General features: G+C 48.0%; 1 protein-coding gene across 1 annotated transcript; it reads right to left on the bottom strand.

Moving 5' to 3' along the window:
* Positions 1 to 6,305: 6,305 nt before the first annotated feature.
* LOC308157815 (tight junction protein ZO-3-like) lies at positions 6,306 to 12,366 on the bottom strand (the record flags this gene model as incomplete). The annotated part of the gene is made up of 9 exons (XM_080531416.1): positions 6,306 to 6,569; positions 6,681 to 6,730; positions 6,957 to 7,511; positions 9,198 to 9,298; positions 9,774 to 9,984; positions 10,331 to 10,410; positions 10,523 to 10,618; positions 11,054 to 11,253; positions 12,356 to 12,366. The coding sequence occupies 9 exons, from the start codon at positions 12,364 to 12,366 to the stop codon at positions 6,455 to 6,457; spliced, it is 1,419 nt and encodes a 472-aa protein (XP_080387542.1). The 3' UTR covers positions 6,306 to 6,454.
* Between the last annotated feature and the right edge of the window lie 328 nt (positions 12,367 to 12,694).

Raw genomic sequence — 12,694 nt, 5'->3', positions numbered from 1 at the left:
ACTGTTGAGCCGGCCACGGAGCACTCTCTGTCCAGTTTACAGCTAACCCCAGCTGAGTGAGGTGCTGCACCAGTGAGGTTGCGTCCCGAATGGCTCGATTTGGGCATTGGGCCAAGACCAGTAGGTCGTCGAGATATGCTAATATGCGTATCTCGTTTCGCCTCAGTGGTTCGAGTGCTGTCTGCACGCATTTGGAGAAAAAACGAGGAGCAAGCGTGCACCCGAAGGGCAGGCGCGTGTACTCGTAAACCTTCCCTTGGAAAGCAAAACGTAGGAATTTCCTGTGCCACTCTGTGATTGGCACACGAAATACGCGACTCTCAGGTATCTACGAAAGGGGCGTTTCGCCACTCTCGTTGAGGACCCTGAAATCTAGTATGGGTCTCATGTCTCCCGAATTCTTTGGGACAAGGAAATACGGGGAGTACCATCTCATGTCCCACTGGTCCCTCGGAACCAATGTCACTGCGCCCTTTGTTAGGAGATTCGTAATCTCCTCCTGGAGCGCACGTGTCTTTATCGGGCAGGACAAAAAACAGTCTCTCTCACGCCCCTGAAGGGCGGAGGAGGCTGAATGAACTGTAGTGCATATCCCCTCCTCAATGTCCTGTCTAGCCAACCCGACAGAATACCTGTCCCTTCTAGTCATTCTGCATAACGCAACGACAGCGGCTGGACCGTCTGTTGTGGTGCAGTCGACAGAAAAAACTTGAATTTCTGTATGATCCCAGCCGCCGCTGCACACCGAGGAGGTGGCACAGCCCAAGGTGGGGTCATTTCGAAAGGGATGGGCTGCCGTCTGTAAAGAGTGTTTGTTATGTGTAACAATGCTCTTTATTGACGCAGGTTTATTATGCCTGATAGTCAAAGAACCGGCCGCACGCTCATGAGCTGGGCCAGGTCTTGATAGACATGGAGGGGCTTTTGATGTACATAACGACCCCTCTATACGGCTACATACAGGGGTGTTTAACCCGCTACGTGTCGTGATAGGGGTAAGTCCGTTAGGCAGAGAGCTGGCCACACGCCGGTAAGCTGGGCCAGTCTCCGGTTTGTTTCTAACCGGTAGCGAGTCGACCACACTCTGACAAGGCAGGTCGATCTCCGCTCTGGTAGATAACGGTCCCTCTATACGGCTACAGACAGGGGTGTTTAACCCGCCTCGTGTCGTGATAGGGGTAAGTCCACTAGGCAGAGAGCTGGCCACACGCCGGTAAGCTGGGCCAGTCTCCGCCTTGTTTCTAACCGGTAGCAATTCGACCACACTCTGACAAGGCAGGTGGGTCTCCGCTCTGGTAGATACCATGGAAAATCCTCCTTAGGGATGGTTTGCCGTCTGTAAAGAGTGCTTGTTTTGAGTAACAATGCCCTTTATCGACGTAGGTTTATTATGCCTGATAACCAAAAAACCGGCCGCACGCTCATGAGCTGGGCCAGGTCTTGATAGACATGGAGGAGTTTTTGATGTAATAACGGTCCCTCCATACGGCTACAGACAGGGGTGTTTAACCCCCTTTGTGTCGTGATAGGGGTTAGTCCGCTAGGCAGAGAGCTGGCCACACGCTGGTAAGCTGGGCCAGTCTCCGCCTTGTTTCTAACCGGTAGTGATTGGACCACGCTCCGACAAGGCAGGTGGGTCTCCGCTCCGGTAGATAACATGGGAAAAATCTCCTTTACTGAAAAAGTAAGGTGGGGATTTTCCTTCTTTTGCCTCTTATGAGGTAGCAGCCATGAAGAGGAAACCGGTGGTGGGGTCATTACCGACCCCTCCGCCAGTGAAAACCGGGCCACGCTGCCGTGGGGGGCCGTAGCGGGCCCTCCCAGTGGTCAGCGGCGGGGGCTGGGGATGCAGAGTGGGGCATGGCTCCGTCGTTTAGAGGTAGAGCCAGTGCCGCATCACGCCGAAAACTCCGTTTCGCAGTCGTTGACGGTCTATTCGTCACCACGGCGGATGATTTTCGCAATGGCGGCGTTAAACACGGCGATGTTATTCGTCGCTGCCGCCGCCTGCGCACCGAGATGGGGCGGCGAGGGCGGGGAGCACGTGCTCTACCTGCCGCTCGCTCTCATCAGAGCTTTCTGATTCTGACACCGGCACCGACCACTCAGCTGGGTGAGGGCGGCGTGAAGTCAGGGCCGGCTGAGCGGGCGGGACCATCCCTACTTGGGGAGGTGCCTGCCCAGAACGCCGTATGGGAAAAATCTCCTTTACTGAAAAAGTAAGGTGGGGATTTTCCTTCTTTTGCCTCTTTATGAGGTAGCAGCCATGAAGAGGAAACCGGTGGTGGGGTCATTACCGACCCCTCCGCCAGTGAAACCGGGCCACGCTACCGTGGGGGGCCGTAGCGGGCCCTCCCAGTGGTCAGCGGTGGGGGCTGGGGATGCCGAGTGGGGCATGGCTCCGTCGTTTAGAGGTAGAGCCAGTGCCGCATCACGCCGAAAACTCCGTTTCGCAGTCGTTGACGGTCTATTCGTCACCACGGCGGATGATTTTCGCAATGGCGGCGTTAACACGGCGATGTTATTCGCCGCTGCCGCCGCCTGCGCACCGAGATGGGGCGGCGAGGGCGGGGAGCACGTGCTCTACCTGCCGCTCGCTCTCATCAGAGCTTTCTGATTCTGACACCGGCACCGACCACTCAGCTGGGTGAGGGCGGGGTGATGTCAGGGCCGGCTGAGCGGGCGGGACCATCCCTACTTGGGGAGGTGCCTGCCCAGAACGCCGTTCTTGCTTGTCCTCCGCTGCTAGAAAATCGCAGCGGCAGGTGTCCCGGAGGAACTTCTTCGTGGTCGGCGGCGGACGATCCATCGCTGAAGGGAAAAGTCTGGCGGGTCCTCCAGTCTTAGTAGTCGTCCTTCTCAGTCTTCAGATATAAACCCGTGCTGAACTTTTTGGGAGAATGAGGGAGCGAAGTACGCCCCTTTATATAGCACCCCAGGCGGGCGCAGGCATTGAAAAATTCAGTCATTGGCTACTTTAGGTAGCGGGTAAACCAATAGGAGCAGAGCTCCCCTATGGGGCGGAGCTCCACGATATAGAACTGGGTATTGACGCTTCTCCATTATACTGAGCGACCCAGGACAAGGAGGAGTTACGTGTCATAAGAGCACTTCACTGTAATAAGTGCCGCTATACAGCTCAACAGGGGAAATGCTTTTTTTTGTTGGTGAACTACCGTAATAAGCCTAGAAAAGTTCAACTGTTCAAAAAGTGCAACTTCTCTGCTTTCAGAAACGGTTTGAATTGTTTAGATTGGGCATATAGTTCACGAATTACGGTAGTTTGAAGGAACAATCCTGTCTGCAACGGCAGCTCGGGTTTCGGAGCAAGACAATCTATCGGCATTAGTCAAATACATGCTCACATCCAGTCATCCTCTCACTGCTGTCCATCAAAAATGGCATATCCATCAATAATATTACATAATAACAACTGCTCTGATTAGATTGCTTAGATTGTTTAATACATCAACGGGGGGAAAGCGAGATGAACTCGCGAGTGCTTCCTTCATTGAACGGAAAGTCCTATCTATCCCATTCAAAGTGTTTTAGTCTTCCCCCTTTCCACTGGTAATAAGGAATTGGCAAGAATAGATCGATATAAATAGATCAACATAATGCAGCACTATCATGCACAGATCAGCCTTAAAACATGTAACGTTGGATATATAACGGTGCGACGTATTTCTACGGAAAGGCTGACTGACGCGGGGCTCATTCAATCTCCGCGTTCGTTATAGATACGCTTGCAGCAGCGGGTGAACTCCTGGTTCATTGAGTTTACGGTTAAAAGCATAACTTCTCGGGGTGTCAGCGCGGTGGTTCAGGGCTCAAAATGACCGTATACCGATGGTGAAGTTAGCAAAGGAGTATTGTGTTTGTACCACCTTCACAGCCGGTGTTATTCACGGGCAAAGACGGTGCATAATAGCGATTTTTGTGTTATGCTTGTTGTAAATAAAAGTTCTATGATGCATTGAAATGACATTAAACTAAGATAATACGATGGTCAACATACTATTTCGAATCTTTATTAATAAGCTATTACAGAAACTGTAGTGACATTTTCCAAGAGCGAATGTGGTATTTAAAGATGGCGGTTAGTGATGAAATCTATGAACATGGGATGACGATTTCCATTGACCAATCAACGGTGTGCAGCGTCACACGTCACACGCAGCCTGGCAAAAAGGTTCCGGGTCTCAAAAAAGGTTCCTGCCCTCGATGGGTAGCTAAAGAAGCGACCCGACCCGACCCGACCCGACCCAGGCCGACAAATGGAAAAGCGCCAAAGAAGCAGGCCAGCCCGGTGGAAAAGCCCCAAAAGATGACGTTCAAGTACTTTTTTATGAATGAGGCCCCTGTTCATAGAACTGTTAACTTCAGGGGAAAAGTCAAGAAAATGACTTGATGGTGAAGATGATGTTGCAAACGAGGAGAGGAGGACCCACTAAAAAAAACATTGCGATGCATCGCAGATAGAATACACGCGTAAATGTACGCATTAATTTAGGCGCTTCTTCCATGCTCATCGATAGCCCTGTCCGGACGGCATATAAATTACCGAATTCCCCCAGGTAAAAAATGTATTGCCGGGGTCCTGAGGTAATTTATATGCCGTCCGGACAGGGCTAAAGTGTTTATAATCCATCTGTACCCCCCCCCCCCCCGTTTAACTATCTTCAGTATAGTCCATGGATTCCTGGCAGTGACAACAATACAGTCTCTTCTTATCCACCTAATTTTTCTGGTTTTCTGCTCGAAATGACATGCCCACAGTGAATATAGAATATCTCCACAATCACAAGGGCCTTCATAATGATCTTGTTATCAAATGAGAGCTAACACCTGTGGGGTGGCTGTAGAAGTGTCAGAATCAAAATCTATGTTACTGTGTCAGAGCAAATAGAGCTAGAACATTATAAAACATCTCAAATTCAGTCTCCGCCTAAAAAAAAAAGAAGCTTTTACAGTGAATATCACCTTGGAAACCTGATAACGAAGCCCAAATCATCTAGGAATCAGTACTCCAGGGTCTTATTAGTACTTGTGCCAAAGTTGATGCTAGTAATGTGAGCAAATGCAACTTTGTACCTGTTTTAGGCCATTTGGAGATATTTTGGCACCATCTTTGACCTTTGACCTTTCTCATGTATCAGATTTATATATTTTTTTATTTTTGGGGGGGGGTTGGCCGACCAATGGTATGGAAATTTGGTGTTGAAACCGGACATGACACATTCTCCAGTTGGAGAAAACTGGATGTGACTTAGGCCGTGTTTACCGTCTCGGGAAAAAAAATGTGGCATCGTATAGCATGCAAAATTGTGAAAAAAATGTGATATCGATGAAGAGAATTGATCGAGGTAAGCTCTTTATATCACTTCGGATGCCCATCTGGGTCCGTGGATAAGAAGAGGGATCCTCCTTCCAAACCAGTGGTCGTTCTTCAGTAGTCTGTTTCTACTGTCTTGAGAATCTGGGGCCTTTGCCTGAGGCTCCCCCTGGGCCATCGAAATCCTGTTTATTCTGTGCCTCATGACTAACATTAGACGGGTGGACCCTCGCACTATAATTAGTTTGCATTCATAAAAAAATAACTAACTAATAAGGAGGACAGTGTTTTCATTTTGTTGGTTTAAGATTTCAATATGAGCTTTGTTATTATATATATCCTAGCTAAACTGCATTCATTATTGAATACCGGTAATCCAGAAACATGTTGGTTTACACAAACAAAAACACAATGTTTCTAACACACAGGTATTACAGAGTGACAGATGTGAGGATTGTACCTTGTTTTATTTACAATAAAGAAGTTTGGACAATGACATGCATTTAAGGGCATGTGTTTCATGTTCATAATTCTGTAAATCAGTTTGTTCATCGTTTTGCGAATGTCTGTTTCTTTTTTCCAGAGCCAAATTCAAAAGTCTTTAGTTCAAATAACATCCGTGACAAGACAATCAGTGTGGTTGTTTGTGTCTTTTACGATCTCCATATTGGCATTATTATAAACAGTATTTATTAAAAAGGTGCATACACATAAAAAATAAAATGTCGCTTTACTGCAAGCTGTATAAATACAAAAACACCTGAGGGTTTATTACAATAGGCATTTACTGTGGAAAGACCTGTCCTTTCATCATCCTCCTTTCTTCATTCTGACTGGCGCGCACCCAGAACTGAAACCCAAGATATCATACTAGAAGGGTGCCTTGACGGCACTAATTCAAAAACCTTTCCACAGAAAATATGACTCCAGCAGGAAAAACGAGAAGAGCCAATCAACATGTCCCATAGTAGATTAGAGAGGCACAGTGTAGTTTGTTCTAGCTGGGTTGGGTGAGACCCAAGAGTTGTAAGTTCTGGGGGGGGGATGCTGTAGAGTTGCACTCCTGTATTCTGTGTGTATTCACTCCTGAGTTCTGGAACTGTAAGACATGTGTGTGTTCTACAGTTCCGTAGCGGGACCCCATTCGATGTCCTCGGCCTCCTCGCTGTCGTCGGAGCTGTCGCTGCCTCTGATCTGAGTGCGTCTGGTCTGGACCGCCTGGTGGTGAGCCAATCTGCAGAGCAGGAGCAGAGCGTCATCATCACACCACACTTGAAACACGTCACGACTTAACAACCGAATACCGTGTCACCCTAACGAACACAAGAGAACATATTTCACTTACACAAGGAACTGTGGGGAGGACCTCCTCTCCTGTGGTTCTGCCATGCGCGTCTGAAACAGGGGAACGGAGGAACGTTATAGTTCTGCATCACTGAGAGCATAGTATCTTTGCACCGTGAACAGGCCCGTCCAAGCCAACAGGCCCATTGAAGGGAGGCAAACGTATCAAAACAGCGACAGAACTAACTATTCATAATTTACACTTTCGGTGATTGAATATGCAGCCAATACTGTAGCCTTAGATCTGAGTGACAGCCACAGGCCCGGCGTTCTCTACCTGCTGGAGCTTCTCCTCGATGAAAGACAGAGTGACCGGCGGGGGGCTCTCTGGCCGCTTCTGGACCGGGGGAGGCAGAGGGACGGGGTCGGGGGCTCTGAACTCAGGCGGTCCTTCCGAGGGGGTGGTGGGGGCCGCGGGATCCGTGTCGCTGACGTCCGAGTCCGAGTAGCTGTGACGGGAGGGGGGGGCTTCGGCGGCGACGGAGGGAGGGGGGCTGTAGGAGGCGAGGCGTGAGGACCTGGGCTCGGGCACGTGCATCAGCGGGGGGATCTCCCGGGGAGGCTCGTGGGTGGGGGTGGGGCTGGGGCTGTCCTGCCCGGAGAAGGGCTCCGAGGAGCGGGCGAGCGCCGCCCCCGCCGCCGCCGCTGCCCTGGAGCTCCGGGGAGGCTGGGCATGGGCGTCGAAGGGCTCCTCCAGGTCCTCGTTGTCAGTGTAGGCCTCTCCGTCGGTGAAGGCCTCTCCGTCCGTGTCCTCCAGGTCGCTGGCAGCACTCAGGTAGTCAGAGTGGCTCCGGTCTAACGCGTCCAGCTCCTCCTCTCCGCCTCCCTCCAGCTACACACAGACATACCGTGATGTTAGAATTCTATCTAGAAGGTTCTATCTCCATTTTTTTTTTTTTTTTTTTTTTACATAATCTGATCCATTAGGTGTTTATTAATGCCTGTGTGGTGTTATTTTTAAAATGTTGACATTTTTGAGTTAGTAATTCATAAAATACAACGGTTCCATCTCACAAAACATAATGGAATGTAAAAACTTTGACGCTCAATATCTCTGAACTACCCTAAACGGAGATAGAACCTTGTCAGCTGCACACAGACATACCGGTACCAGGGTTTCCGTTAGAAAAAATTGCCGCCGGACATCGTGTCCGGGAAGATTTCGATTTACCGGACAAACGTGATATATTCCGGTCATCTGATTAAAATATATATACATTTTTTTTTTTCAAAATCATATTATTTTTTTCTCCAAATCTAATATAGCTGTTTGTCGCGGTGATTACTGTTGTGTAGCGGCCTATATATGCCATTTAATGTCTATTTCTCATCCGATACGATTAGATGCGAGCTATATAATATATAATAATATAACATGATTCGCATGCGCGCTATGCCATTATGTCCAGCGCTGAACGGGCGCCTCACTGGGAACTGAACAGACAGCATCGATCAATGAACGGACTCCACATTACGTTAACTGAAGTTTGTTAAATTGGATTAATGTGAGTTTTCTATTTTCTCTTTCCAGTTTTACCCTTTTTTTTTATCAATAAAACAACGTCATTTGGTCTCGCTGGTTGGGAAGGCATTTCGTTTAGCTGCCTGTCAAATCATACTTAATCGGACTCGGGAGTATGACAATGAGGAGAACATAACTGTTTTTGTATGTCGTCCTGAAGACCGGCTGTTAGATCATATCGCTGAAGTTTGTCTCCATAGTGTAAATGTTGTCCGTTTCGTTTGTTATCCGCTCCGCTTCGGGACACCATTTTCAGCTGAGCACCAAACACACACACACAACACTGCCCGAGAGAGAAGGACCCGCCCCCTTTAGTTAGCCTATAGGCTATAGGCTAACTAAAGGGGGCGGGTCCTTCTCTCTCGGGCAGGCTAACTAAAGGGGGCGGGTCCTTCTCTCTCGGGCAGGCTAACTAAAGGGGGCGGGTCCTTCTCTCTCGTGCAGTGTTGTGCGTGTATGAGTGTGTGTGTGTTTGGTGCTCAGCTGAAAATGGTGGCCCGAAGCCAAATTGTGCTTAGAGGGAATTATTTTCACCGGACATTATGTCCGACGAGTTTTCAATTTGTCGGACTTCAACACATTTTACCGGACAAAGACCGGTAATTACCGGTTAACGGAAACCCTGACCGGTACATACATCCACTTATTGGTTTAACTTGTTTAACCGGCTTAGCCAGTGAGAATATATTCACTCTTACTATAAAACAAACAGAACAAGGTTAGTCAAGAACTGAGTAGATGGAAAAACAAGATATGACGATGACGAGGACAATATTTGAACATCGGTACAGTCAGTGTTCAAACAGCAAAACAAAAAGAACATCATTCTTCCTGACACAAACAAGAGGTTAGCGGTTAGCATCCCTTCACACTTATCAGAGTGCAGCCTACTCAACAGTGCCTTCTTCTGGCAGTCCTAACCATATACATACAGTTATAATTCTACGGTTCTACCGGGTATGAACAGGTTCAACAGTGAGGTGGGTTCTGTCTTACCGTGACTTCTGACACCCAGACGGGTTTAGCCTGCTGGTGGCGGATCTTCTCCTTCAGGACCTCGTACCACCCGTTAGAGCCGGGCTGCAGCTCAATGCGCGCTGGGAGGAAGGTTTAAAAAGACAGTTTTATTAAACACAGTGAACAGCATCGGACCGACCGCGATTAACAGTGAAGCACTCAAGAAAGGGAGTCAAAAACATTTCTGAGAAGAGAATACAGCAACACTGTTGGAGTAGGGGCACACACGCGCACACACTCAGGCATATGCACACACACACACACACACACACACACACACAGGCATATGCATATGCATATGCACACACACACAGGCATATGCACACACACACACAGACACACACACACAGGCATATGCACACACACACACACACACACACAGGCATATGCACACGCACACACACACACACACACACACACACTACATTCCATTGATTCATCTTTACGTTGTATACTCGACATAACAACAGGTGAGAAGAGAGAGAGAGAAAGAGAGAGAGAAAGAGAGAGACACGGACACAGAGAGAAAGAGAGTGTGTGTGTGTGTAGCTTTACCTGCAAACAGGTGGCTGCAGTGTTTCCTCATCTTGAGGGCCTGGGCGTAGAGGCGTCGGGAGCTCTTGTTGGAGTTGGGACAGAGCCTCTGTCTCATGGCCTTGACGTCCTTACGGCTGTGGGGGTCCAGGAACAGAACCATGGGGTGGTACTGGATGTAGTTCAGCCTCTCCACTGCAGTAGGAGTAATGTCCAGCAGAGGGTGCTTTTCCTGGAAACAAACCAAACCAAACCGACGGTAAACAAAAGGTATTCAAGAAGTTGCTTCGCAGTGCCGAGCTTTCTCTATGAGATTTCTCTACGAGCTGCGGGTTCTTCAGTCCTTGTCCACAGTACATGCATGATTTTGTTCCAGGCCAGTACTAACACACCCGACGCAATTGTTCATCAGACATGAACAATAGTAGCCGTTAATGCTTACAATAATATTGTGCAACTATTAATATTATACAACTATTAGTTGTATCAGGTGCTTCAATGTAGCTGGAACAAAGGCCTTTCTAACCTTAACCACCATCCCCTCTTCCCCCCCCCCCCCATGTCATCCCTGTTCTTACCTTCTCTGCAATCTTCCTCACTGTGTCCAGCTTGATGACCGTGGACGCCGTTTCACCACTACTGCTACGAGGTACCATATCTGTCACGACCAGAGATGAAAGAGAAGATGGTTTCATTAGCCGTCGGTTGAACACAAAACAACTAAGCTCTGTGTCTTGATATGAACTAAGACATTACACCAGCCAGCTTACCTGCCACCTCATATTCTTGAGGCATCTCTCTGGCCAGCTTCTCCATGGCGACGTCATTCAGAGGACCCAGGATGACGATGGGGCGTTTGAAATTAGCTGAGGAGACACAAAGTTGGAAAGGATTAAAACCTGGTGGTCAGTTGGTCAAAGAGTAGTGGTGATAAAAGCAAGCTCGTTTCTAGAACAACATTTCGTGACGTTAGAATTATAAGGTTCTATCTCCATTTTTGTCAACATTTAGTTTTTTACATAATCTGATCCATTAGGTGTTTAGTAATGCCTGTGTGGTGTTATTTAAAAAAAAAATTTGAGTTAGTAATTCATAAAATACAACGGTTCCATCTCACAAAACATAATGGAATGTAAAAACGTTGACGCTCAATATCTCTGAACTACCCTAAACGGAGATAGAACCTTATCATTCTAAGCTCACGATTTACCACAGCAGTGTTTCTGCCATTACTTGACCGTACTGCAAAGAATTCATCGTGAAGTTGAACAAAAATGTCATACAAAAAAAATTCCTCAAACCTTCTCTGAGCAAAACTCTCTCGTAGGCTGGGAATTTGCCCTGGATGGTGAGCTGGAGGAGGTCGTCACGGGTCCTGCGGACGTTCTTCTTGCCCCCTCTGAGGCCCCGTAGTTTCCAGAACTCGGCCCTTTGTCCAGGAGCCTGCTTCTCGGCCCCGCTGATCCTCTGAGACTGCTCCATGCTGGCCAGAGTCTCCGCCCTGAGAGACACAACAACAACAACAACAACAACTCTGTTGAGCATCTCCACGTTAAGGCCACATGGTAAACACAGTCCATACAGTATAGACACAGTCCTATAATACCCCTTCCCGGAACCTGCGGTCCGCAGACATGGGCCTGCTGTCCACCCCCCGCACCAACCTACGGACCTTTGGGGACAGAGCCTTCAGCGTGGCCGCACCTACCCTCTGGAACTCCCTCCCCATAGTAATCCGCAACGCCCCCACCCTGGGGCCCATTCCACTAAGGTCGATTATCTTCTAAGCCTCGATAAAGTTCTAAGCCTCGATAATGTTAGCTTGTGTTCGGTTCCATCAATGTGGCTCAAATAATTCGCTGCTTGGTTGAGCTCCTTCTGAGTCGGATATAATTAGCCTGGTCGCGACCAGGCTAAAACACTGGCTAAAGTAAGACGCACGTCAAAAAAGGCTCACAGGCGGAAACTATATCCCGAACGACAGTTCCTCTTTTAGGAAATATTAGTTCCCACTTCACACGAGATAGATAGATGGATAGGTTGACTGTGTGATAGATAGATAATTTGATATTTTGAAAGTGTGATCGATCGATAGATAGTTTGATTGTGTGATAGATAACTTGATATTTTGAAAGTGTGATAGATAGATAGATAGATCAATAAATAAAAGTGTAAAAAAAAAAGTAATTGTCTCAACTTGCATTACTGTCATCACAGCGGTCTGGCTGGCGCAGTGGTTAAGGCAGCCGGCTAGAGTCCCAAAGGTTGCGTGTTCGAGACTTGATTTAAGTTTTTTTTTTTTTTTTTTTTTTACATTTAACCGAAGCCTTCATGCAAATCGATTTACAACATATATATCAGGGTTTCCGTTAACCGGCAATTACCGGTCTTTGTCCGGTAAAATTTGTTGAAGTCCAACAAATTGAAAACTCGTCGGACATAAATGTCCGGTGAAAATAATTCCCTCTAAGCACAATTTGAATACAATTCGCTAAAGTTCACATTCTGATTCCTTCTATTTTAAAAAATCCCTGTATTCTCCAGTGTGCCTGTAACCGAATTAAAACTGCGGACCGAAGTCGCCTTGGGGAGGGCAAGGTCACACATCTGCCATGTCTCCGCCGCCGACTGTCACTTCCACGATTTTTTCACACGCTGTCACACGTCACACGCTGCCGGTATCCAATCGTAAATCATCCAATCCCCGTTCTCTACAGACGACGCGAAATGATAAGGTGTCTCTCACCGAGTGCTGAGAGCGGGATGATTCAAACAAACCAGGAAGTGGATTATTCCGTCCGTTCGTGTTTGTGCCGCAGGTCGCGTCTGCTGTCTGCGTCTCGGTAAATGTTTTAGCCTACTCGGACCGCGAAGAGCTGGATGAAACGTAATGATTCCTTTGGATACAATGCCCCGTAAGGATACAGTTGGATACAAGGCCG

This window comes from Nansenia antarctica (assembly GCF_963989245.1).
Source record: "Nansenia antarctica genome assembly, chromosome: 5".
In the NCBI taxonomy this organism is placed as follows: Eukaryota; Metazoa; Chordata; class Actinopteri; order Argentiniformes; family Microstomatidae; genus Nansenia; species Nansenia antarctica.
Note: the sequence above shows the minus strand (reverse complement) of the source record. Positions and strands in the feature narration are given on the sequence as shown.